The sequence below is a fragment of the Danio rerio genome, chromosome 5 (assembly GCF_049306965.1).
Source record: "Danio rerio strain Tuebingen ecotype United States chromosome 5, GRCz12tu, whole genome shotgun sequence".
In the NCBI taxonomy this organism is placed as follows: Eukaryota; Metazoa; Chordata; class Actinopteri; order Cypriniformes; family Danionidae; genus Danio; species Danio rerio.
Genome location: NC_133180.1, coordinates 25,735,034 through 25,762,386, shown reverse-complemented (window position 1 = coordinate 25,762,386; position 27,353 = coordinate 25,735,034). Strand labels below are relative to the sequence as shown.

The 27,353-nt window shown below is 34.3% G+C and overlaps 4 protein-coding genes across 16 annotated transcripts in view; 2 read left to right on the top strand and 2 right to left on the bottom strand.

Moving 5' to 3' along the window:
- Nucleotides 1-12,299, top strand: part of abca2 (ATP-binding cassette, sub-family A (ABC1), member 2) — a 128,775-nt gene extending 116,476 nt beyond the window's left edge. For both annotated transcript variants that reach the window (XM_068221438.2, XM_005165230.6), the window contains exons 44-49: nt 3,110-3,213; nt 3,298-3,390; nt 3,513-3,615; nt 5,462-5,599; nt 8,049-8,258; nt 10,390-12,299. In XM_068221438.2, the coding sequence (XP_068077539.2) occupies nt 3,110-3,213; nt 3,298-3,390; nt 3,513-3,615; nt 5,462-5,599; nt 8,049-8,258; nt 10,390-10,425 (684 nt within the window). In that variant the 3' untranslated portion in view covers nt 10,426-12,299. The remainder of the gene's footprint in view (nt 1-3,109; nt 3,214-3,297; nt 3,391-3,512; nt 3,616-5,461; nt 5,600-8,048; nt 8,259-10,389) is intronic.
- A 171-nt stretch (nt 12,300-12,470) lies between these two features.
- paxx (PAXX non-homologous end joining factor) lies at nt 12,471-15,335 on the bottom strand. The gene is given in 7 exon segments (NM_001130597.1): nt 12,471-12,605; nt 12,707-12,797; nt 14,107-14,157; nt 14,241-14,425; nt 14,507-14,556; nt 14,727-14,787; nt 15,147-15,335. Coding segments are annotated over 7 exon segments (594 nt in total). The 5' UTR covers nt 15,263-15,335; the 3' UTR covers nt 12,471-12,565.
- Nucleotides 15,336-15,426: 91 nt separating this feature from the next.
- dph7 (diphthamide biosynthesis 7) lies at nt 15,427-22,896 on the top strand. Of its 12 annotated transcripts, none has more exons than XM_073950668.1 (10): nt 15,427-15,836; nt 15,943-16,076; nt 16,676-16,731; nt 16,929-17,016; nt 18,504-18,598; nt 18,674-18,831; nt 19,643-19,715; nt 19,856-19,921; nt 20,282-20,454; nt 22,290-22,896. In XM_073950668.1, the coding sequence occupies exons 4-10, from the start codon at nt 16,966-16,968 to the stop codon at nt 22,685-22,687; spliced, it is 1,014 nt and encodes a 337-aa protein (XP_073806769.1). In that variant the 5' UTR covers nt 15,427-15,836; nt 15,943-16,076; nt 16,676-16,731; nt 16,929-16,965; the 3' UTR covers nt 22,688-22,896.
- A 2,049-nt stretch (nt 22,897-24,945) lies between these two features.
- Nucleotides 24,946-27,180, bottom strand: mrpl41 (mitochondrial ribosomal protein L41). Its single transcript, NM_001020767.1, is given in 2 exon segments — nt 24,946-25,509; nt 27,156-27,180. A coding segment is annotated over 1 exon segment (408 nt). The 5' UTR covers nt 25,482-25,509; nt 27,156-27,180; the 3' UTR covers nt 24,946-25,073.
- Nucleotides 27,181-27,353: the final 173 nt, after the last annotated feature.

The following is a 27,353-nucleotide window of genomic DNA, read 5'->3' as shown; positions in this document are numbered from 1 at the left end:
GAGCACTTACTGTGCTTTCACACCTGTGATTTAATTCTTTTGTTTTGAAACAAGGATTAAAATTGTTACACATTTGCGTTTCTAAACAGACCAAAATAGCAAAAACAAGTCTTGTGCAAGTAAACTCTCATCACATTGGTCAGAGTTTCAGAGTTTATTTTGCAGAGTCCTGCGCAGTTTTCATGCGACCTTATTTTAATTTATGACTATGAGCAATAGGACATTATAAGTGAAAAGCTATGTTTTAATTTTGAATGGTGACACCCACAGACATTGTCACCAGATATAAATCAGAGGTAAGACTTTCTCATACATAGCAGTTGACTTTACATTACAGATAGATATAACAGATAAACCAAGACTGCCGTTTGGTCAATTTTCCTTACGGGTAAACAGCTCTCATTAATAGTTAACATGCTTTCACTTTCGTATCTGACATTAAACACACATTTACCTGTAGGAATGACATCCCGCCCTATACTGTATTGGTCTATTACATATCCATAATTAAATGTGATATAGCCTGATTCGGATTGTATCGCTTTCTTACTACAATCGATCCACTTCAGAGTTTCATTCAAGCCGAGACCACCTCATTCAGGTAATCTTGGAACGATTGAATTGGTGTGAATCCGAGCGCGATTGCTTGATTTACAACTGTGGAAACGCGCTAGTTGCTGAAACAAAAGTCTAGCTGTACCCTTAGTGTTGGGTGTAGTTAGTTGTAAATTACCTAGTTACTATTGTAATTAAATAACGTTTCCACTGGCATCATAAAGCAAGGAATTATTTTTTGTTTTCATGTTATTTAATTGCAGTTACTTACAGTATAATGCACTTGTCTGTAATACTGTAAAGGAATTCAAGTAATTGTATTTTTGTTACACAAAAATTATATATCATAATAATTCTATTTTTTAATGTAAAAGTTACATTTAAAGTTTTAATTCATATAGAAATTAGTTTATGAAAATATAATGCATAAATTCATAGTTATAAATATTATTATTATTATTATTTATTAGTGTTATTCAGATAGTTTGCATGATAACCAACTATTCAGCTAAAGAGGTTAAGTTTGTCTGACAATTTGTAAGTTATTACAGATGCTTAAGAAACAAACAATGAAATGAGTATGAAGTAGGCGGTTGTTAATTTGAAACAATTTTTTGTGTGAGAAATATGTTTAACATTTTTAAATGTTTTAAGAGGTCTGTTTGACCCATGTTCAATTAATTTAATATTTCCTGATGTCTATGCAATAACATTTCTAGTGATTTTAAAGGTCTCGTGAAGTGCTTTGAAATGTTTGACGTAATCTTAATCTAGTGTAGCTCTTCTCCTTTTTTTAAAACAGCCAATAGCATTCTGCCAGTAAGAGGGGTTGAGCTCAAGCGCATCTAATGAAAAGCAACTGAGAAGCTTCTTGAATGGGCTGGGCACGTCAGATACTAGAGAGCATTTGATTGGTTATGATTTAATAACAAAAACTACAGTATAAATGTCAAGTTCGAGGTTAGGAAAAGGAGCGAGGACTCAGGTGCAGCAAAAATGGGTTTTTATTAATTATAAAATGAAAACAAAAAGGCAAAACAAACAACCCCGAGGGGGAAAACTCTAATAAAACAAATAAACAAACTTGACTGGACTGGCAGGACAAGACAGGGCTGGACACAACAAGACAGGAAACTATCGACGACGAACTGGCAAAGGACTGAAAACATGAGGGGGATTATAAAGCAAAAAGTAAATTGACACACAGGTGAACATGACAAACTAATAATGAGTAAACAAGGAGGGAGGGACTAGACAATAGACGGGAGAGCGCATGACACAGAGAGACAATACAAGCCATGCGCTCACATAACACAACACTGAAGCACACGACAAAAGCACGTGACCACAATGTAAACACCGAGCCACGTGCTTTGACAAAAGACGCAAGACACGAGCACACGATGAATGAAAACACTCACCGTGCGCTCACACACGCAGCGTGCATGCTTCATCCCAGCGCCGAACAAAACCGAAACCAACAAGACTGAGACGCTGGGAATGAAACACCACGCTGCTGACAGACGAAAACACAAACACGAGTACAAGAGCGCACGCGTCTGAGGGACGCAGAGCGCGCGCGGCCGCGTCAAGCAGGAGCGCGCACACTCTGCGTACACCCACGACGGCGCGCGCGCACACAGAGACAGAAACAGGACCAGACCTTTGTAGTGTCCGAGCTCTACCACCAAAACAAGAATTTAAAAGACCAGAGTGGCAGAACCCTGACAATAAAGTGACGTGAATAAAACCGTTGATCTATTTAGGCAGAAGTAACAGACTATAAGCTTTACATGTTGAAATGCAAGTTTTAAATGCAAGTTTTGTCACTGCTTCAGAGCACACTAGCTTACAGATATCTTAAAGATGATCAATATTGATACTAACATCTAAAAAACGTTATTTTAATTCATGGGACATTTAAGTTGTTTTGGGTCAAGTAATTAAGTTACTTTTAAGACTGTAACTTAGAAAAATTGTTTAAATACAATTTTAATAATGTTATTAGAATTTTTTTTTATTGAATCAACTTCCCTAAAATCCCTGGGATATTTCAAGGTCATCTTTACAGACACAAGAAGTTTGGCCAGTGGAGAAATGGTCATGCCCAACTGAGCCTGGTTTCTCTCAAGGTTTTTTAATTCTTCACTTTTCGCCAACTGGCTTGCATGGTTTGGGATCTGTAGAGCCGCACATCGATGAATTTGCTCTTCAGTGTTTGGACTTTTAGTTGTGACTATTAAACCACACTGAAATGAGCTAAACTGAACTGAACTTAAACACTGAAAACTGAACTACACTGCTTCAATTTACTATAATCTTCTATGTGAAGCTGCTTTGACACAATCTACATTGTAAAATCGCTATTCAAATAAAGGTGAATTGAATTGAATTATTTGCATGCTTCAAACTTGTCATTTAAAAGGTACAAGTCTTATAAAAAAATGACATAATAGGACTCATTTAAAATAAAACAAACAATTGATTGGGAATAATTGTATTTAATACTGTAAGCAGGACTAAACATGGTCTTGTATGTTGTTTGTCTTCATAGGATGAGCCCACCACAGGTATGGACCCAAAGGCTCGCCGTTTCTTATGGAACCTAATTCTTGACATCATCAAGACGGGCCGCTCAGTAGTGTTGACGTCACACAGGTGCAGTATCTAATATAAAGGCTATTTTGGGTTTTAAAAGAACAGACCATTTAATGTATGATGTTCTGATGTCCTTGTTTGCAGTATGGAGGAGTGTGAAGCGCTGTGCACTAGACTGGGCATCATGGTTAATGGCAGGTTCAAGTGTCTAGGAAGCATCCAGCATCTCAAAAACAGGTTTGAAACTAATTCTCGGCCACTAAAATGTATGATTCAGGAATTCTACATTTATGAATGTGGGCATCTGAGTGCATTTATGACATTTTGCAACACTGTTTATTCCTTTATATTTATTTCAGATTCGGAGATGGATACATGATAACAGTACGCACTAAGACCACCGCTAGCGTTAAAGAAGTGATTCGGTTTTTTAACAGAAATTTTCCTGAGGCAATTCTAAAGGTGAGATTAGGTTAGATTAGGTTATGTTTTAGATCTGTATTTTCTGTTTACATTTTTTTTCTATTTTTTATGTATATGTTCTATTAATTTTAGTTTTGGTTTTTTTAGTTTGAACTATTTTATTTTTCAACTTTAACAATTAAGAAACAACTTGCTTGCGCTTTGGCAGCTAGCCGAAATACAAAAGCCTGAAGGTGCTGTATGTAAGTTTTTGACCATTCTAAAGCAAAACAATACCATAATATGTTTGGAGATATTTAAGAAACATGCTAAGTGAACATTCTTGTTTATCTAAAAAACAGTGCTAAGTCAGATATTCTGCTTTGAAAATGTACCTAATGTGCCGAAACAGCTGTCTTTGTTTTGGTTCTTTTAACTTCCTCACCTCCGATTGACAGTAGCAGATTCTGAAATGAGACGCAGATTCAGAGTTCCACATGAGCTGGTTATTAATTAGCAAATAATATAAATATTAAAAAGGTAAACATTAGGTGAGCAGGTTACATTGTAACCCCTTTGTGCTAATACCATGCTATGTGATAGGATTTGCAATTTAAATACAGTCCTTTAGAAGCATGGAATATGCACTCACTCATGAAATTGTAAGGTTTATAATCTAATTAATGCATATTATACCTCTTTAACATTATGAAATGTAGATGCTGAATCACTGATGTGTGTTGGTTTGCATTATTTCACAGTTCTAAAGTTCAATTTCAACTGGTTTATTTTCAAGATCTGAGATGACCTGTCTGCTGCTGCTTTTTAGAAGTATGGCAATAAATGTAATGTGAAATGCCATTCAAACTCACATTGTCAGCACATAAAACTGAATGAGGACTTTATGATTGTTTATGAGTGTCAAAAGTGGCTGATCTGTTCTGCGAAATTTTTCACTGCGTGTCACTGCATCCCAAACGACTAAAAAAATATAACTGAAGAAATGTCCACTGTGCTGAGCGAGAGCACGTCTTGCTGAACAGCGCATCATCAATGACGTAAGCGTGCTCAGGCGCAAATGCAATGTTAGTGCGGGCCATCGGGGAGACGGGAGGGGGGACAAGCATGCTTCGGCCCGATTCAAGGCAACTGTACATAGTGTGAGTACGCCCTTAGTCTCGATAGTCATGCTCGCTCCTGTTAGTCCTCAATTTGGCAACCTTAGCTTGCGTGTGTTTTGATCCAGGAATGCAATACTTAATTAAACCACTAGGTGTCAACTTTACATACTGCACCTTTAAGTTTAATATTTAAATGTTTAAATAAGCATCTATGAAGAGTTCTGATGCAAAAACTTCTTAGTGCCAACTGAATAGTTTTTCAAAAAAAAAAAAAAACATTTATCTCTGACTCCTGTGTGTAGGTTCTGCAATTTCACTTTTATAGCAAATAACCATAGCTTCTTTTCTTTGGCTTTAAAGTAAACAAAACTGAACATAATCATAGGAGGCTGCAAAAATTTTAGAATTTTTAGAATATAAATTTCAGAGGTTTTTGCATCTGAAATATTCATATCTTCATTTTATTGTCAGTAACAAATGAATGTATGGTAAGAATGATGAACAGAGTTTGACTGGAAATCTAGATTTGCTGTGCATCAGCTCAAATGCCTCCAGAACAGATGGCTGTAGTATACAAGCACTTTTGTGTTGTCAGTTTGGACTGTAATGTATTGTAATTGTATAAGACAATGAGTTTTCCTACTTGCAGAAAGTTGCAAGAAGCTTTCCCAAGCTGTTTTCGTATAGTGCTGACAAATCTAAGTATACATGTGTGTGTATATTTTAAGCTTGCTTCGCTTGCAGTAAAAAAAAATGTAAACTTGTGCGTATTTCTTTCACCTAAGGAGCGACACCACACAAAGATTCAGTACCAGCTGAAGTCAGAGAACATCTCTCTGGCTCAGGTCTTCAGCAAAATGGAGCAGGTGGTGGAGGTGCTGAGCATCGAGGATTATTCCGTCAGCCAAACCACACTGGATAACGTAAGTAAACCTCGAGAAATAATACTAGTTTAAAAAGTCATCAAAGTGCATATACATCATTTTAAAAGGGGATTTATTTTTCAATGTCCTTCTAAGACTACCTTTAATGCTCACTAAAAAGCTCCTGATTTTCTAGTACTGTCTTCTGTATGTTCAATTCGAAAAGGCTCTTAACAGAGACCTATAATGCCCCATTTTACAAGATGTAAAATAAGTCTCTGATGTGCCAAGAGTGCGTATGTGAAGTTTCAGCTCAAAATACCCCACAAGTTTTATAACTCCTTGAAACTACCCCTTTTAGGCTTTGATCTAAATTGTGCTGTTTTGGTCACTGTCCCTTTAAATTCAAATGAGGTTGTGCTCTTTTCAAAATAGGGTGGAGCTACAATCGTAGCAGTAGATTCAAAACAGATCTAATGCAGTGTTGAGCTAGTTACTGAAAAATAGTAACTAGTTACAGTTATTAGTTGCTTCATTCAAAAAGTAACTCATTTAGTTTATTGGTGACTTACACTAAAAATTAATTTGAGTTACTTTTCTAAAGAACATTTTTAATGCTCCCATTAATCCCATTATAATGTCACTTCATTGCTGCATGGAAAATAAAGTTGCTTCAGCATCATAAAAGTTGTTGTATTTAATCCTTAAACATGTTCCTTCACGGGTTGAGCATGAAAACTAGCAACAATATAAAACAAACACAAAACCTTTATGAAACAAATGAATGAAAGTAATCTGAATTATCATTCAGAATTAATTTGGTGAAACTCAGCACCAAAAAAAAAAAAAACCTGCTATTATAGACAACCCTAAATGTTATGCATTTTAAACATAACAAAAACATAACAGCTGCTCAAAAATCAAATCTATGAGCAATTTTCAAACTAACCACAAATTAAATGTTTGTCAGCAACTTATGGAAAGTAAGCTGTGTATATTCAAAGAGCAAAATCTACTGTGGTATAACAGCTATAGAAATATGTAAAATATGTACAATTAAAAAAAAATGACAGCATTTTTCTGACCACTATACATTTTAAATAACGTGTTCTGAAATACAACAGAAATGTGCCACTGTGTCTACTAAACTAATCAATTTTGTATACAGATAACAAATGTGTGATTATTTATTTGAAACAACAAACATTACTTAGTAGTATTAGTAATAGTAATTAATAATAGTAACGTTAATAGTCTCTCGGTCTCTCGCGAGCACACTTGGCCCCTCTTACGCACACTCAGTCTCTCTCCTAGACACACTTGGTGTACCTCGCTTCCATTCGTGTTTTTTTTTTTTTTGCTCGACTTTGTTCAGTTTGGTACCTCATACACGACGCGTCATCTTTAAGGTGGTTGGTTGGCATCCACCAATCCCACAATGAATTTTCGCTGTAAACAGGAACATGTGAAATAGACTGCAGCCAAAATTAATTGACATACCAAGTAACGGGCAAACGCATCATATTATAATGTTATCAGAGTTAATATATTTTAAAAATAATGTGTTACAGTATTAGTTACTGTCAAAAGTAATGCTATTACAGTAACAGATAACTAGTAAGGCATTATTGCCTAACATTGGACTAACGTTATATCTTTGTGAAAAACTGAAAATTTGAAAAGAAGTCTCTGAAGAAAGCAATCTATGAAGACAATGGTGTTCATGTGCATCCTAAAACTCCATATTTATAATCCTCTTAATCGCTGACATTAAGCTCAGCAGGTGAAAACTCTAATGGCAGACGGCTGCTTCTAACTGTTTTGAGGTTCTGTTCTGGGCTGTTTTTTGCTAATGAGGAAGAGATTGTTAATAAAGCTGCGGTCACACTAGAGTTTGTGTGTGCAAAAGTCTGTCAGACGGCGCTGCAAAATGGGCCGGGATTAAACAAGATAATTAGACATTTATAAAAAATAAAAATAAAAAAGAGAGCAATTGCTCCATGTTTAAATTTCTGTCCAGTGAGGTCATGTTTTGTTCTTCAATTGGTTTCACGCAGTCTAGTGATGCGATTTCAGAGTTTCAACAAGCTTGAAACTTGACGCACGAGTTTGCGTTTCCGGTCTGATGCATTTGCGTGTGTATGAATGGAAGTCTATGGGGAGAAAAGCTTCATAGGTGTGGCTTTACCACTCTGATGACACATACAAAGGGAGAGTTTTTTTATCAAGTGTGATTATAAAAATATAAATATTTTTGTACCATTAGAGGCTGGCTATATTCACACAGTATTTTCACACAGCTGTGCTTAAATCTTTTATAAAATTTATATTTACATGATAGATCACCTTTAAATTGTCTTAAATTCTGCATTTACTGATTACAATCATCTTATCATATTGTTATCAGTTTGTTAATGCAAAAGCCTAAATCAGTGTGCAAATTAAACCCAAAGGCTGAAAATGTTATGACAAGAAAAGTAGTAAAGTCTTATTCTCTACTTCTTTTTAGGTCTTTGTTAACTTTGCAAAAAAGCAAAGCGACAACTTAGAGCAGCAAGAAAGTTCTCCATCTAGTGGTGGCCAGTCGCCACTGCAGCATCTGCTCAGCCTCCTCAGGCCTCGTCCTGCAAACACTGAGCTCAACGCCCTCGTGAGTGAAGAGCCTGAGGAACTGGAGAGTGATGATGACGAAGGACTGATCAGCTTTGAGGAAGAGAGGGTAAGACTCATAAAAGCTACATTTCACTTGAAGAGATTCGATTCAGTTTGAAATGAATCAATTCAATTACTCTTATTACCAGTCCTTTCAGGTTGCATGTATTTAATCAAAACTAAGTAAGTATAAAAGCTAAGTAAGTATAAAAGTCACGTGATCCTTCAAAAATCACTCTAAGAAGCTGATTTTACACTCACAACTGAATTTATTTGGAATCATTTGATACAGTTTAAATGAAAAGGCTGATTAAGAAATATAATATTTTGTGTCATTACATTAGTCTTACAAACTTAAGACATTAAAAAAGTCTTTACTTTCCATTTTAAATCAATTTCCTTCCTTGTAAATAAAATGGATAGTTTAAAAAATGACTATAAAGTTAAAATATGCATTTTAAAAAATGTAGTCCATGTAAACACACTTGTTTGCGAGCCCAAACATTTAATCTTAGGACTAAATAAGTCACATACTAAAAAATTGCATCCTGAATGCTTTTCACTGTTTACTCTTTAAACTGAATTGCCTAAGCTCAAAGCCGCTTAACAAGGATCCCTTATAATAAGTGGACCTGGCAACACTTCAAGAGCAGGCTCTGTGAAGCAGCCCTTCAAACATAACATAAAACATGGCACTTCTCCTAAAGTACTCCAACCATAACAAGTCTTTGATGGCTATTTTATTGCTTTGGTCAGAAACAGAGGATAATAAATGTGCAAGATGCCGGAGCCATGTTTTCATAGTTTAAGAAATTCGAAATATTTTACTAGTTATAATTTTTCTGGTTCTAATATTTTTAGACTAGTAGGGGTCAACTTTTTTTTTCATTAGTATGTATAATACATATGCACATTCCTTAGTGAACCAAATTCCTATATTTAATTCAATTACTTGTCACTGGTTAATTACAATTATAGTTTTAAAAAGATAATTTTATAAAGTTTTCAGTGTTTTGATACATAATAAGTCTATCTTTACATTAATATTAGGCTTTATATATAGACACAAACACCAGTTTTCCAAGAAGTGTCTATAGCCTTCTGGGCATGATCATGCATTCACACTGGAATGAGCCTTTATAGGGGTGCTTAAATGTATATTTAAGCTAACTGTTTTTTCTTATTTTATTTTAATTAAGTGCTAGTTCATGCAAAAATTGTAATGACTGTTGATTAGAAAATGGTATGAAGGTTAAGGATTACAGACATGTACTTTTACAACAGATTTTGTGGTCAACAAACACACTGAAATCTCATTAAATACTTGCTTTACAGACATAAGAAATACATCCTCAAAGCTTAAAATCTGTACTCTTCATTGAACCAAGTGCAATTGAAAACAAAAGTTTTTTGGTTTTGTAACCTGTATGAAATGAATGCGAGGTACAGTCCGTCCTATCAAATGCACATCACATGGCAGCAACTGCACGAACATCCACAAACTAGTAAACAAAGAGTCAGAGGATGATACTCTGCAACACTGCCATAAATTGGGTTGGTGTTGTGATCTCGGCCCTTTCGTGTGCACATGCCGATTTTGTTTGATTCAGACGTTTAGAAACTATACTTATGAGACAGTTGTTGCTTAATTTAATGGCGATCCAAATATGTAATGTAATCGTAAGCTTGATAAACAACTTGGGAGAATTTGATGTTTCCCCATTCCGACAGAATGCCTGAGCGTCGTGTCAAAGATGGCCACCAAGTAAAATGACTTGCCTTAAAGGGGCTTTGGATGAAATATGAGAGCTCCCTCATCCTCCATATGTGTCATTTATTTAAAATTTGTCTCAATGGTTTGGAATGAGATGAGGATGAGTAATTAAAAATATTATTTTAATTTTTAATTGAACTAACCAATTAATATGAATATTTAAGTTACAGACGAGTCCAAATTATTGTTTAGTTGCCCTTCATGGGAAACTACCCCTCAAACACCCCTTTAATTTTCACTCTGATCCCATTTTTAAATACAAATGACATTCCTGAAATATTAGTGTATACGAGGAGATCAATTTGGTGAGTAGATCATTAGATAGATTTGTGAACTTGACCGATTCATCAAGTGAGTCGTTTTTTTTTTTTTTTGTTTTTTTTTTACATTTATTGAACTGAATGTTTCTTTTGCCTTCTTACAGGTGCAGTTGTCCTTTAATACAGACACTCTGTGCTGAAACTGCTGTTAATCTCACAGACGGAGAGATGTTCTAATATAAGCCTCAAGTTCAGACCCGCGTCTGTGTGGTGAAAGACATGTGTACGTTTATTTGTGGTTGGAGAAGATCCGTCTCTCCGGCCCAGTGAGTGGGTCCTCATTCTTTCCGTCTGCACAGAACGGCTCTTCTGGACAACAGTCGAGGCCTGAACGCGATCAGGTCCTCCGTCCACGGCCTCCCCTCGTGCATTTCGGAGATGACGGTTTATGGAAACGTGTAAAAAAAAACAAACTGTACTTCATATTCAAGCCTGCTGGATGGGAATTAAAGAGAATGTATTTCTTAGAAACAAAAAAAGTGGCTGTATGGTTTATTTTGGTATCGCTTTAAATTTGAATATGGTCGTATTATCTTTAAACCGATCGCGTCCGAGTTGTTTTAATTGTAGTGTTGATGTCATAACATAATCATCCCAAAAGGAATAGGACTTGTTCTTTTATGACTGTTTATCCTCACGTTGGGTTGTAACTATACATCTTTTTTTCTAGTCTGTTCATTTGGTACTGCATTGAGAGCATGCTATAAAAGACAAGCCTGTCGTGTTGTGGGTTGAAGAAATTTTACTATGCTTAAATGTTTCGAACAGACCCAATGTTCCTGTCGAAGAATGCAGATTAACCTGTGCACCTTTTTACATCGGACGTTCAATAGTGAATGACTGATGAATGATTCAAAGACCTTCAGTGGTCTAACCGGAGCGGACCAGCCCTGCTATCCAGATGTTTATGGTCTTGTAATTGAATGTAAATGGCATAAATGTTTTGTGCTGACTATTGTGTCTCCTGAACCAGGGGTTTCTCTTTTGTTTTGATGAATGAATTTTGAGGTGAATAGTAATTGAACTCTGTTGCATTAATGGTTAAAAGCTGCGTAATACCAGATGTCATCACCAGATGTCAGTAGAAATGTTCATAATAAGTGTCACGCTATCACTGTGAAGCCAAAGGTGAACTTTTGAGTCACTCCTAATACAGATAGACAGACATCAGGTCATGTTGTGTTTGAGAACCCTCAAATTGGTTTGTTTTAGGAGGTTTTGATTTTGTCGTTTGCACTGTAATGTAACATTATGAATTTGATTTCGACCTGATTATATTGTGGATTTGAATGAAATAATGCTTCTCCTTTGTGTCGGTGATGGTTTGGTTTAATCGCTCAGTGACAGTCTAACCGTGCTTAATCTCTGAATCTTGCACAGTCGTTGACACTTAGTACTGTAATGGTGTCTTATTTTTCTGAAATTGCTGCGTAAGAGAGTTGAATCCATATTTTTGAGGGGAAAGCAAAGATTTGTGCATGACCAAAGGGAAAATGAACGTTTTTGATTGGTAAAACTGACCTACTGAACACTTATTTACATACAGTTATGATGGAAAGTCTGACTTTGATTATGAAGGGCCGCTTCAGATTATATTTCCTGCTAACGGAGAACCTCAACAGCCTAACTAAAGATCAGTCCCAAGCTGCTTTTTGTTTTCGGAAATGAACATGTGCAGTGATTTAAGACACCAGCAAACATGAGTGTGGTTCTGTATCTGATAAAATAGCATTATGGTTAAAGGGGTGATTTGGTTTTATCTTTCTAGTATAAGTGCTTTGGAATGTAACTTCGGTACATGTGAATATGATTCGATATTTATGAACGTTTATTTCCATCCAGTAATACCTGTGTTCAGGTGGATTCCCTTGTAACAAGAATGACTGGACCTTTTCAGCTCGTTTTCAATTACTTTTATTGTTTCCATTCTCTTGTGCTAACTGAGGTGAACTGATGTTTTTATTATTAACAGGGAGAAAAAGAGAATAATTAAATGAATAAATTGGTAAATATATATTTTGTCACTCTTTTTTTCCGGAGTACATGTTGAGTTTTGTTTTTAAAATAAGAGAGCAGTTATTTAAAATATATATGTTTATTAGCAACATAGTTTAAAAATACATTAAAAATCATTCTGCAGTTGCATTTAATAAAAGCTTAAATAGATGCATGATGATTAAAAACAGCTGTGTTCATGCTTTGCAAGTTGAAAATAAAAAAAATTGGGTTTGATAAAAACTAATAATTGATACTTATTAAAATCTGGACGCTACATTGACATCATTCATCATCAAACGCCACACCTGTTGCAGGTTTCTTCCTGTAATACAGACAGATACAAATGTCAGCAAGCACAACAAAAGTAAAATAATATTCACATGTTTTTGGTTACTTTTATCTACAGTCGATTAAAATGTTCACCTTTTTGTTCCTGGGTTGATGAGAGAATCCCCAGGAAGACGTTTTTTAACTGCTACTACTGGACCCTTATGCTGCTTTTTAGGTTCAAATTCTAAAATGGAAAGATGTCAGAGGTAAAGTCTTGTTCGGGACAAGGCTTTGTCCAAAACATTATTTTGAGGGTCATCTTATCTAAACTGATTGAAACAGCAAATTATTTTATAAATAAATGTGTCATATTTATTTTGAAGATGCACTCCTTTATAAAATCATTGCAATCAATCTAAAATGATCACTTCTTTTCCAAATACTTTTCATCTGGTGAAAGGTATGCTCAATATGTAATGGGGTACATGCACTGCTAGTGTTTTTCAGCCAACAATAATTTTCCGGTAAAAGTTTAATGTGACTATTTTTAATTTCATGCTGTATTTTTACAGCATCGATGTTGTAATGTAATTACAATACATTTAGTTAAATAGACTTAAGCATTCATTTAGTTGTTCAAGCGTAAAACAAGATAAAAGATGGTGTAACCACTAGTGCCATCAGGATCAGCAGCCTAGCGCAGAAACTCCATTATAAATACCGGGGTAAAATAAATTGTCATATTTTAAAGACATGGCAGGGGGAAAATGAAATTTAATGCAGTGCTTCTTGTCTGGTTTGAGACCCACTTTATGTCATATATCTACACTGTAAAACCCAAAAAGTTAAGGTAACTCCAACCATTTGAGGAAACCAATTGCTACAAACCATTTAAGTTCAAAAACTAATCCTAATGAGTACTGTGAACTTAATCCATTTGAGTAAACGAAGCAATTTGAGCCCAGTAAAACTCAATAAATGAAGAGAACTCAAACCAACTGAGAACTGTAAAACCCAATAAGTTAAGACAACTCAAACTGTTTGAGGAAACCGATTGCTCGAACCATTTGAGTTAAAATAGCAGTCTATATGAGTACTGTGAACTTACTCCATTTAAGTTAAAGCAAAGAGGTGTTTAATTAACTTATTACCTTCAACACTGAGTTCAAAACTCTTTTCAAATGAGTAGAATTAACTTTTTAGTCAATTTTGAGTTAACAACACTCCCTTCACAGATTTTTTAAGAAATCAGACCTTAAACACAGCAATTTTATAATGGAAAGACAGTTTACTGGAATTGCTGAGGCTGGCTGATTAAAATAAACAGTCTGTGTGCATATAGCCCATTGCAGAAAAAAAAAATCAAATATCACTTTGTCAGTTTTTTTTCCAGTATTATGCAGCCTTTTAACCTCAGATAAAAAATAAATAAAAAGTTAAACTACAAGTGAGAAACATTATTTTCCTGAGGGTTAAATACTGTTTTTATAAGTACAGTGTGAGCTAGAAATTTAATAACAGCTTTTGATTTGTCAACAGGTGTCATAACTTACCAGCACTCCTCTTCTGATAACATTTGCCTGGACTAAATGAAGAGGAAGCACCTAAACAATAATAAAAACAGCAAACATTTAATTCGGCTTGGTTTTCATTTCAGTACGAGTCATTATAGTAATTGAGAGCTTGCCTTGACTATCTAGTTGTTGCAAGCTATCTGCCATTTTAAAGAGCAGGTCCTTGACTTCCATCCTTCCCTCAGAGTCTGTGAGTTTTGCTAGAGACAGGCTGAGATCTGTGGCTTCAGCTCCTAAATGCAGCACAGCACTGTCCTCCAGCAGCTTCACAAACGCTCTGCCAGTCTTGCATGCACATCTGACCAAAGACACAAGAGGACTTTTCAGACCACCAAAGAAGTCACATAACTAATTTATAAGTTACTTGAGAAAACCTCACTTGATTTTGAAGGTGTAATCCTCTGTGGACTTTAATGAAAATTTCTTAAACTGTGGAAAAATAAGCAATTCAGTTTAACTCATCTTTATTTCTAGAGCGCTTTTACAATGTAGATTGTATCAAAGCAGCTTATTGTAGAAGTTTGAGTGAATTGAAATGTATTATTGTAGTAAGAGATGAATGTCTGTCATGTAGAAAGATTCAATCAATAAACCCTTACAAGCTGAGAGAGAATCTCCTCTGAAAGATGTGTTTTCCAAACAGCTTCACCATTGGTAAATCTATGGGGGAAAGGACATGATGAGTTATGCAGTTATACACATCTTAAAATGAACTATTAGGGTTGTTATTGTTAATTATAACTATTTAAACAATATTTTGGTCATAGAAATAAAGCTGGAATAAAATGGCAAGCTGAATAGAGCAATGTCAACAGCTCAAAAAATGTGTTTTGGTGTTTCGTGACCCTTTAAGACTACTAAACCTGAAATTAAAACATTAAAATTCTAAAACAGCACTGGTGTGACTAAAATAAATTGACAGTAATTATATATTTAAAAAATAAATAAATAAAAAGTGTTTATAATAAGTAAACTTTAAGATAGGGAATAATAGCATCACTATTAGCATGTCTACTCACCCAATGTTTATGACTCCTGCTGGTAGCTTTTGCGTAAAAAACACATACTTTGACTGATCATTTTTATCCAGCAATGTGCAAAGGACTGATTTAGACTCCAAGTTATTTTGTTCCATACTTCTTTACCATACAATCACACTAAAGCTGAACCATAGACTGTAAAATAGAGCGGCTTTCCAACCAGGAACTATTAGTAAACAAAACAGTCACGATTTAAACGCTCAGCCAATCAGATTTCAGCCACCCGGAAGTTAAAGCGCGTTCACGTCATGTTTACCTCGTAAAACGATAAAAGTCGAAGTTACACGAACACGGTAATGCTCTTGAAATTGTCATTTGATGTTAAGTTATAAAATGTCAAAAAAACTTAATACATAAAATTATATGAGCTTAAAATTGCAACAATATGACAGCTGACCCGGTGTGTTGAAAGTAACGGTTATCATAGCCTGACGGACAGACAGCGCGCTTCCTCTTATTTGTTGGTCCGTTAACACGTTTATTCTTTCTAAGTAAGTTAGCTTTATGTTGTGCCAAGCGGTTTAAATGGGTTGGCAGTCTCGAACCCGAACCCTGCAGGTGTTTGACACGGAGTTAACTGCGGATACGGTCGAGTGGTGCCCCATACCACAGTGGGCTCATGTTCTGGCATGTGGGACTTACCAACAACTTCTGGAAGGAGATGATAAGGTAATGCTAGATTACATGAATAAAGTCTCTTGTCTTTATTTTATAATTTAAGTTAGTAATAACCAGTCACTTCTGGATTGAAATTGTGTTTTGTGTTAAACAGCAGAGGACAGAAGGTTCCGCTGCCCCGAGCAGAATCGGTCGGCTTTATCTGTTTGACTGTAATCCTCAGTCGTCGTTCATTCCTCCATTGACGGAGAGTCAGAGAATAGACACAGCAGCTATACTCGATCTCAAGTGGTGAGTCTATTAATAGGGTAAAGATGTTAAGAAGTAATTATCACGATCACAATAAGAATTATATTTCATATATAACAGTTATATTCAGTATATGTATTTATGAAAATTATGTTTAAATATGCAAATAAGGCATTATTTTATTAAATATGCAACGATTTGTTTGTATTTATAGCATTAAATTCTTAAGTCAGGTTTTTTTCTGAGGGAATAATATCTATCTATCTATCTATCTATCTATCTATCTATCTATCTATCTATCTATCTATCTATCTATCTATCTATCTATCTATCTATCTATCTATCTATCTATCTATCTATCTATCAGCCAATAAAATGTTGTGTACAATGTATGAGCCGATTCTTCTGTAAAAACTCTTATAGATAAGTGTAACTAACTTTTGGTGTGTGTATGTGCACAAGCGGAGATTTGTGACTCAGTGCATGAGAAAAAAAAGAGAAAACCGCCTTTAAAAATGTATTGTAATTTCATACATGACTTAACATCGTGCAACAAAAGAAGCACATGAAAGCCTATTTTGAGTTTTTGCTTTACATTAGTCTGAAAATAAATACAATAAAATACATTTCTAAATTGACAGGTGCATGAATAAATTGCCTTCAGCTGTCTCTTTGCATACTCAAATATACACTCTAGGTATGTTGTTTTAAATTTAACATATTTAACTTTTTCGGTTATGTTTGTTGTTTACTGTTTATGATGGGAGGAATCCATTTATTTTCCGCATGTATTTTCTAGTTACGGCTGATGGTCCATAATGATGTGGATGCTGAGTTCACATGGAAATTTCCAGGCCAACAAACATTTTTTTTTTTTGTATTTAATTTCTTTAGGTGCCATGTACCAATATCTGAGCGCCCATTATTGGGAATGGCCACTGCGAGTGGAGAAATCCAGCTTTACAAGCTTATCGAAGCTCAGGTGACTAATTACACTCATGCACAATCAGGACTGTTCTAAATATACTGTTATTAACAGGTCATCTCTACAACATAGACTATTATGTCTTGCTATAGTAATAAAAAAAATTATTAAAGAAGTTCATTTTTTAAATAAATATCTAAATATCACATTTAAATGTTAAGCATCAGTAGACAGTTCACATTTTGTATTTTTTTTTAATACACAATCTGCATAAACGTGATATTTTTATCTGTGGAAAAACAATAGTTATTGTTAAGGAAAATTTTAAATGAAATTTTTACTTGCATTTGTTACAGTTAATATGAAATGTATAAATAATATTATTTTAATTATGGAAGATATTTCTTAAGCTTATTAAAATCAATATTAATACAAGAGAGGTAGAGGGAGAGAGAGACTTTTAACAATCTCTTTATTTACAACCATTCCTTTAACACATTAATGCAAAGTCAAAAGTAAAAAGGGAGTGAAATAATGCACACAAATATACATCCTAGAGCCAGTTAACCCACAATCATTTACCAATCAAACAAGGATTCCCAAACAACTTTCATGACCAATTTCACAGACACATTAATTAATACAGTATTTAGATTTAAAAGTGTGCAAATTATCAATCAATGTATAATACACATATTCTATTTTAATACAGGGTTTATAAGATCTCTAAACACCAAAATAACGTCAGTCAACCCCAGACCAATCAGTTTTCTTTTTTATGACAACAAAATAGCCGTTTCTGCTTGTCCAAACATGGACTTGCATCTTGTTCCTGTTGTATTTAGGCCCATAGATAAAAAAAAAACTGGGTGTAAAAACTTTCCCTTGTGAAAGAGAGAGAAAGGGCTTTAAAACAACAAAAGCATGTTCGCCTCAGCAAGAAAGTCGCTGGTTCCAGCACCGTCTGGGTCAGTTGGCATTTCTGTTTGGAGTTTGCATGTTCTCCCTGTGTTTGCCTGGGTATTCTTCAAAGACATGCACTATAGGTGCATTGGGTAAGCTAAAATTGTCCATAGTGCATGAGTGTGTATGGGTGTTTCCCAGTGATGTGTTGCAGCAGAAAGGGCATCTGCTGCGTTAAACATATGCTGGTGGTTCATTCCGCTGTGGCGACCCCTGATGGATAAAAGAACTGAGGCGAAAAGAAAATTAATGAATGAACCTTTAAAACAAGAACTTTCTATGCTATTTATATATATCATATTTATTTCACATATAATATCATATTTTATTCAGCTTTTATGACTTGACACAACCCTTGCATACTGATTTAATTTTAATTAATTTTAAGTTTAATTACATCTGTTTGTCTCATTTGTAGATTGTTTTGCATAAAAATGAATGCTAAATTATTATTTTTGTATACAGTATATAGAATTTAAGGTAATCCTTTAGTCCCCTTAGAAGCTGCTTAGTGTTTCTACTGTGTGTAAGATGTTTTATTGTGGTGTTTGTTCTTCAATATGTGTGTGTGTCTCCAGTAGCAGGGCTCCAGTGGTCTGGAGTGTGAGCTGAGCACAGATTTGGGTCCTGACAGACTGGCTTTGTCCTTAGACTGGTCCACAGGGCAAGGCGAGAGGTATGATGTGTTTGTCACTGATCATTTTTCTTTGCACTGACTCTGTATGTGATGTTCAGTGTTGTGGTTTTCCAGCAGTGATGTGCGTGTGGTGTCCAGTGACTCCACTGGCTCTCTCACACTGCTGTCTCTGGGGGAAGCAGATTTAACCGCTGTGTGTCAGTGGAAAGCTCACGAATATGAGGCCTGGATCTCAGCGTTTAGTTACTGGGATACTCAGACTGTGTATTCAGGTATGAGGGAAAAAAGGGAACTTTTTTTTCTTTTTTCACTGTGGCTGTGTTGTATCATTATTATCAGTGTTAATAAGTAAATCTCTTAAAAAAAAAAAAAAAATATATATATATATATATATATATATATATATATATATATATATATAATTTGAACAATAAAATAACCATGCATTTCAACCACTATAAAATTTTATATTAACAACAATATTTTTAATTAAAAAAATTTCAAATAACTAAAAAGTTGCATTGACATGTAATTAAAAAAGTTATAGTAGCATCGTTAAAAAGTTATATTATGTAAAAAATATATTATTTAATTTTTTTCTACAAAAATCTAAGAAAATTATTAAAAGCACATAAAATTATAAGCTAAATTTAAAAAAGTATATATGTATGTATGTATGTATGTATATATATATATATATGTATGTATATATGTATGTATGTATGTATATATATATATATATGTATATGCGTGTATACATTTTATTTTTCATTTATTTATTTATATATATATATATATATATATATATATATATATATATATATATATATATATATATATATATATATATATATATATATATATACATTTTATTTTTCATTTAGCTTATAATTTTATGTGCCTTTAATAGCAAAAGTTTTTTTTTGTTTTTTTAGCAAAACTAAAAATATATAAATAAAAGTTGCCTCATAATATTCACCATAAAAGCATACAGGAGGCAAGTTAAACCCTACAATAACACTTCATTGTTTTCTCTCTGTATGTATTTATTTTGATCATTACTTTCATTAATTGTTATTGTAGGTGGTGATGACAGCAAACTAAAGGGCTGGGATCTGAGAATGGGTTGCTCTTCCCCTACTTTCACCAGCAAAAGGTCAGACAGGAGTTATTATGATTTGTCATACATCAACTTTACTTTTACCCTTTACCGAATCACAGTTTAAATGTTCTCTATGCCTGTTTAATGCTGTTTATGCACAATCGTTGTGAATAAATACTGCTTTCCTGTCACAGGCACACTATGGGGGTTTGCAGCATACACAGTAACCCTCATCGAGAGCACATACTGGCCACAGGAAGGTAAGAAGTCAAATTAGTGTAAAAGACAGTGGCAATCACTTCACATGGGTATATAGCAGGCCATTATAGACAGACGGACTGATTTTGTTTATTATTCCTGCATTGTTATATTTGCTCCAACAGCTAAAAACACATTTCACATTTTTAAAAAAGATTTTAAAAAAGCAGAGAAAAAATTTAGTCTGCCAGTCAGAAGGAAGATGTTGATTTTACTGTTACTCCTTCAGCATCTGATTTAAGGTGCTTTTACATCTGCAAAACTTCATGGGCAAAAAAAAAATACATTTACTGTTTAAATGTTACATTTACATTTACATTTGAAAACACCCTTAATAAATGCATAATGTCCCTGTTTTGCAGCTATGATGAGAATGTGTTGCTGTGGGATGGGAGAAACATAAAGCAGCCCCTGAGTGAGACTGCTGTGGGTGGAGGAGTGTGGAGACTTAAGTGGCACCCCAGTCAAGAGCACCTGCTGCTTGCTGCATGCATGCATAATGACTTCCAGATTCTATACTGCCAGAAAGCTTTGGGTAAGAACTACAGCCACACTGATCTTTCCATGTCAGTAAAAAATTTCTGTAAGATTTTAAAATATAAGTAAAATTGACCATAAGGAGATTCATCATTGAAATAAGTTTTCAATTTTAGCATTCATTCATTCATTTTTTTTTTTGCCTCAGTCCCTTTATTAGTCTGGGGTCGCCACAGCGGAATGAACCGCCAACTTATCCAGCATATGTTTTTTGCAGCGGATGTCCTCCAGCCGCAACCCATCACTGGGAAACAACCACACAAACTCATTCACAGACTTACACTATGGATAATTTAGCTTACCCAATTCACCTGTACCATGCACCTAAACCATGCATTCACCTAAAACATGCAAACTCCACACAGAAACGCCAACTGACCCAACAGAGGCTTGAAGCAGCGACCTTCTTGCTGTGAGGCGAACATGTTACCCACTGCGCCACCGTGCTGCCCCAATTTAAGCATTTCAAATTAATTCTTTTTGTTATTTAAAGAACACTGGGGAAAAAATGGATCATACGTTCCACAATATTCAGGCACACAACACTGATGATGACATGAAGTGTTACATTGACATTAAAGCATCTTATCAGAATGATTTCTGATCATGTGACACTGAAGACTGGAGAAACAATTTAGCCTTGCCATCATGTAAATAAATAACATATTAAAACAAAATGTAGCAATATTTGACACTAGTGATGTTTTCACTGTTTTTTTTTTACTAATTAATTGAACCTCACACTATCAAGAGTATTAACATTATACACAACTGCAGCATCAAAAACAAGACTTTCTCCATCAGTCTCACTGGAAGTAGTAATGTAGCTTATCTGGCTTTTTGCCTACTGTTTTATAAGTATTATGAATTAGAACTTACTATATGACCAGCATACTATTTTATTTATTTATTTTTGCCAAATACTGTGTATGATGTGTACGGAGTCCCATACATGAAATAAGCTGATAATCTGAATAAGTTGTGTTTGATTAAAGAGACATGGAAAATGTGCAGAGCTATTGGCCTCCAGAAATGTGGTTGAGAAACACTGATTTAGTTTATGAATAATGTTTTAGTTTAGGATTAAACCTTTCTTACCATCAGTATTTAGTAAATATACTGCAAGTTAAAATTTCGGTGATGAGGTCTAATAAATGTATGTAAAAAGTCTTAAAATAGGACTTAAAATGTAATGTATTTTATTATTGGATTCCTATATACCCTGTATTAGATTGTGGGCATGATTTATTCATTTGTTCCCTCATTTTAAGTTGTGCATAAGCTTTATTAAATCGCTCCTTCAATTCACTGTCGTGCACAAAATTTACTTACTGTAAGTTCCTTTATTTGAAATAAATTGTTTGCTTGATTATAAAAATTCATGCCATTTATTCTAGATAAATCATAAAGACAAAATATTAATTAGTTGTACTCCATGTCCACTTGTTGGACTTCTTTTTATAGTATAGTTTAGCAATTACATTTCTGTTTTGTAAAGTAATTCGAGGACCAGGATTGAGAAATGCTGACATAGAAGAACATATACAGTATACTGAAAACAATGGAACCAAATTAGTAAATCATGTACGTGCTTTAGTTAAACAGAGGGATGCAATAGATGAATCACGCTCACATTTTATTATTTATTTTATTCAATGACATGTGTAAGGCTCTGTAATTATGCTGTTAGGCACATTTGGATGCAGGGATAAATTGGTACGAAATGTAGTGTGTTATATGGCCTCCTACAGTAGATTGAAATAGTGCTTGATTTTGAATTTAACTAATTTTTATAAGTTTAACTTCAACTTTTTCTACTTTATCTGTTTGTAGAAGGACAAGAGACACCATGTCCAGTTCTAGGGTCCTATATTCTTCACAACTCTTTAGCATATGGAGCAGACTGGTCCAGACTCCCTGTGAGCTCCTCTGCACCCCCCTCTCCTCAAGAACCTCCACAAACCAGCTCAGGGCTCGTCGAGTCCACAGGTCACCTCAGGATCCAGTATGAATCACCCACTGCCAGCTTCGACACATCTCTAGAGGATGACTCAGGTCGCTACATACCTGACCAGTGTCCTTCACCAGAAAAGAGCTCAGTTTCAGACCTGTTCACCAGCGATGCCCGGGACTCTGTGTCCTGTCTGATAGCCACCTGCTCCTTCTACGACCACATGATGCATGTGTGGCGGTGGGATTGGAGCCCAGAGGAAAAACGCGAAAGCCTATAAAAATGAGCTTGTTTGGAGCTGCACATTCAGGTGACTGAAGCATTGCTTTGTATTTAATATATGCAATATTGCTTTATTCCTGTCATTTGCTGACTATATATTCTTGGCTAGAATATGTACAGGCCATTTTTTTCTAGTGGTAATGGCTCCAATTTAATTGACACTGAGATCTAGATCTTTTATAACAAATAAACTATATCTATATTAAAGTACTGTGTACTCATTCATTTGAATTTATATAGAAATATGTTTCTCTAGGGCAGGGATTTATAGTTATTTAAAAGCCATTAGCTGAACTAAAAATTATTCATTCATTTTCTTTTTAGCTTAGTCTCTTTATTAATCTGAACTAAAAATTGTTAGGTGTTAATACCGTTTTTAACTATACTATGAAAATGTAGATTGTTTTAAATTTTCTTTTCCTAATTATTGTATTTTTTTAATTAACTTATTTTGATCTACATTTTTGTATTTACTAATTTATAATGAGTTCCCATTTGTTACCATCATCAGATAATGCATTAGTAAACACAAACTAACAATAAATAATCTAAATTAGAGTTTCTAAATGATCTTTTTTCTTTTTTTAAACCGTAATGAATAAAATTTCAGACTTACACAAGGCTAAACACTTGGGCTGTGGGATTTGGTTAAAATATCTAATTGCGAGTTTATTTTATTTATTTATTTTTGCGATTAATTTTGTAGGCAAGCTTCAGCTCAATATTCTGTATCATAGCTTCTTACTGCTAAAATGCAGTGAGTGTTAGTTTAAAAAAGGAACTGAAAAGATATTAACTAACTCCAACTTTTATTCAAATTTGTTTATAAACATTCAGAAATTAAACACAAATTTTTCTCTAGAGCATACAGTAGTAGTTTATAGCGTTAGTTATCTCCTGGTGCTTTCGTGATGTTTTTTCATATGGTGTAACAGCTGCAAACAACTCCGAAATTGTACTTTGCTGTTGCTTGCTACTAGATTAAGTGTCACTGCCAATGGTTGACTTTTTAGCAAGACACTCCTCATGCTGTGGTGCATTTTTTAGGTGTTGGTTGTTGTATTTTTTTCATGTTGTGGCAACAATTCTGCAACAGCTCTTACAAATTACCTGTTTTTGTTCGATGTCTGTGACTTTGAAACCAAGATATTCCCATTTTAGCGACATGTGGTTTTTCTATATGAATTAGTCTATTAATTATTTTGAAGAGGCAGACGGCATCATCCCACTTGTTAGTGTTTTCCTGTTTTATTTTTGGCTTTCTGCATAGTTCAGTCACGCAATTTTGATTGGGCAGAACAAAAGTGTGCTCACTCAATTGGATAGTATTACTGTCACACACAGTATTGTGAGGGTGGGGGAAATAATACAATAGTTATGTATATTTCAATATTTTATATATATATATATATATATATATATATATATATATATATATATATATATATATATATATATATATATATATATATATATATATATATATATTCCATACCGCAGCCTCTTGCAATTTAGCTTATTGCAACGTTTTAAATTGCGATTCGATTTTGATTTATCGCACATGATCCCTACTAAACACTAAGGATTTTTTTCTACAAAAAAAAATTAAAAACAAATATTATTAAAAGAAAGATAATTAAACAAAATGTATATGTATATAAATAGGTTATAAATAAAAGTTAATAAATTAACTTTTGTTAATTTTTTGAGATGGAATAATAGTGATTCAGCCACACCACAGTGCATTAACTAATGTTAACTATTTTTTTCACTCTATTGAAGTCCCCATGAACAGAAAGCTGCGACCGTTATTTTTTTCATATTGTGACGCAGTTTCTAGAGAAACGGAATATTAAATGACACGAGTGGGCGAGGCTCGTTTTTCTACCATGGGCTGAACGGATGTAGTAAAGTAGGCATTTCAGTCAGAAAGATGGCGCAAAGGGTTTGGGGAGAGTTATTACAAACTAACAGACTCCTCCTCTTCACCATTTCTGTTTGTTGTCAAAACTGACAGTTGGAGCAGCGTGGTTAAATGTTAGCCACACCCATTACCTCAGACAGACGTAATCTGACAATTTAACTAAAAACAAACAGGAAGTCCATTTTCAGGTTTCAGTTCAAGATTAGAAGAGCAAACCATTTTTTGTCTTAATGACATGCACCACAAAACTAGCAATATGAGCCAACCAATTCAATATGGTTAGCTTTGATTTCTTGGGGACTTTAACAATTCTATAGATCCCAAAACAAACATTTTCCATTCCAGCATATTTTAATTATTTACTGACTGAAAGATTTACAAAATAATGTTTACTCTGTGATGTCTTCTGTTCTTTAAAACATCACACACTTATTTACAGTCCAAGACAAATCAAGTTCACTTAACGCGCAAAGTTCTTGGGGTGCAGTTTGAAGAGCTTCCCCTCTTGAGTTTTCTCCAGTCCGTATTTCTCCAGATTGTCCTCACTGAAAACTCCTTCCTCAATGTCCCTCTGGATCTGCGGGGCCACCACTTCATTAAAGAGCTTCTCTGGGGTCATGGGCTCCTCCGTCCCTGCTGGAGTTTTGTAGGACACATAGGCTTTTAGGTTAAATCCTTCCAGATTGGGTACCACAAACTCTGGGATCATGGCTCGAATAGGTATGAACTTTCTGCTGGAGGTGACTATCCCAGTGGGTCTTGCTCCGCGGCTCTTGTAGAATGTCCTGGGTCCACGTTTACTAGTCCACTCCGCCATTCGGTCCGCTCCTCTCACAAACCCCCGCGCCAGCGCAGACAGCACCCCCATTTCAGAGTGATTTATCTGCACCACTGACCTGATTGGAGGAAACCATTTGAATTTATTTTATTAGTGACAAATTAAGTAATCTCATGATATTCCTTGTAAAACAATCAAATACAGTTGTTTACAATATAATTACATTACAGAAATATTTTAGTATTTAATAGTTGCTTTAATATTTAAAATTAGAAATGTTGGTATTACCTATTTTATTAATATTGTAATAAATTATTTAATATATTTTAATATAACTATTTTTAACTGTGTGTTGCACAAGTCATTGTTTCAGTAATGTTCAATAATCATTTTAACTAATTTAATAAAATAATTTCTGCAACTGTACTTCAAGCAATCTCACTTTTTAAAATATACTTGCAGAAATATTAAAATAGTTAGTATTGTTAGTAATAATAGTATTATTAGTTATTAATAGGCCCACACAGAAACTGCATGTGCTGATTTCCACAGATTGTTTTGCCCATCATTGATACTATGCATTTACTTATGTAAATGTGTGTAAATATATATTTATAGTTTTTTTTATTATCAAATTCACTAATAATATTGACTAATATAAAAGTGTTCATTTCATTTATTTACAATACAGTTTGTAAAGTAATGTTTTCTGTCTTTTAGTAGATAAATGATAGACTTGCTTTGTTTAACAAATAAGTTGATCTAGATGGATTTGCATTGTAAACATTAAATAAAAGTTAAAAAGCTTGTATTTTTTTATTTCATATATTAAGTTTTTAGTTATGATACTCCCAAAATAATTCTGCATAAATCTGCAGTTTTTTTTTTTACGAAATTCTCCACAGAACTGGCAAAAATGTCCGCAGATTCTGTCTGGCCCTGGCTATTAGTAATTATTAGGATCATTAGAAATATAAAACAATCACTAAAAGAACAGTACGTTACTTATTAACATAACTTGTTACACGTTTTGACACTAGTTCTGCATTTTACACTACATACTATTGTAATACAAGTAAAAAGATTTTTGTTATAAGTATCTAAATAACTGCATTAATAGCACTAACGTTACTTTGCCACAAATTGTTGAAGTGAAATCCAATATTATGAACTAAGATTTATTGAGGTAAAGTTGGTTTTATATTCGCACATTCCTTCATTGTAACGGTCCCTATTAAAACAGCATTAGCGCAATTAAATTGACTGTGAACGATGTTGTACTTTGATGGTCATTGGATGCTAATGATTTCCTTATTTAGAATCTGCTAAGAATACTTTTCCAAAATTAACGTATAGTATTGAGAAAGTCAGAATGTGTAAATATAAAAAGCAACTTTAAGTTACCTCAATCAACGATTTTACAGTAATAACTAGATGCTAATGATCCATGTGCAGCTTTACTGTAACGGTAGTTAATGTAAACATTGTCGATTTTTAATAAAACCTGAGCTTATCAATACATTTTGTTTCTTGGAAACAAACAACAAAGAAAGTTAGCAAAAATGGTATTAATAACATGGTGTAACGTTAAAGGTCGTCTTGATGCATTCCATGCTTCAGAATGCTGGTTTGAAATGAAGAATGAAAGCTATTAACTTACAGAACTATAGCTTATCTTTTCAGACATACCGATAAAACCCTGAATATAATGCCACATATAACGTAGATAAACCTGATGAATTAATCAATTAAACGCATACTAACCTTGAATCGAGTGCTGTCGCTTATTCAAGCTCACTGTATTCCCACGTTGAGCGTAAAAAGGAAGCCAACAGTGATTGGTCAAATCAGCGTAGCACCAACCAATAGAGGAAACGAATACTGACACGCTGTTTTGCATTGACTATGTTGCCATGTCCGCTTGTTTTTAAGACGCTTTTGCCTTTTTTTACCTTGTACCCC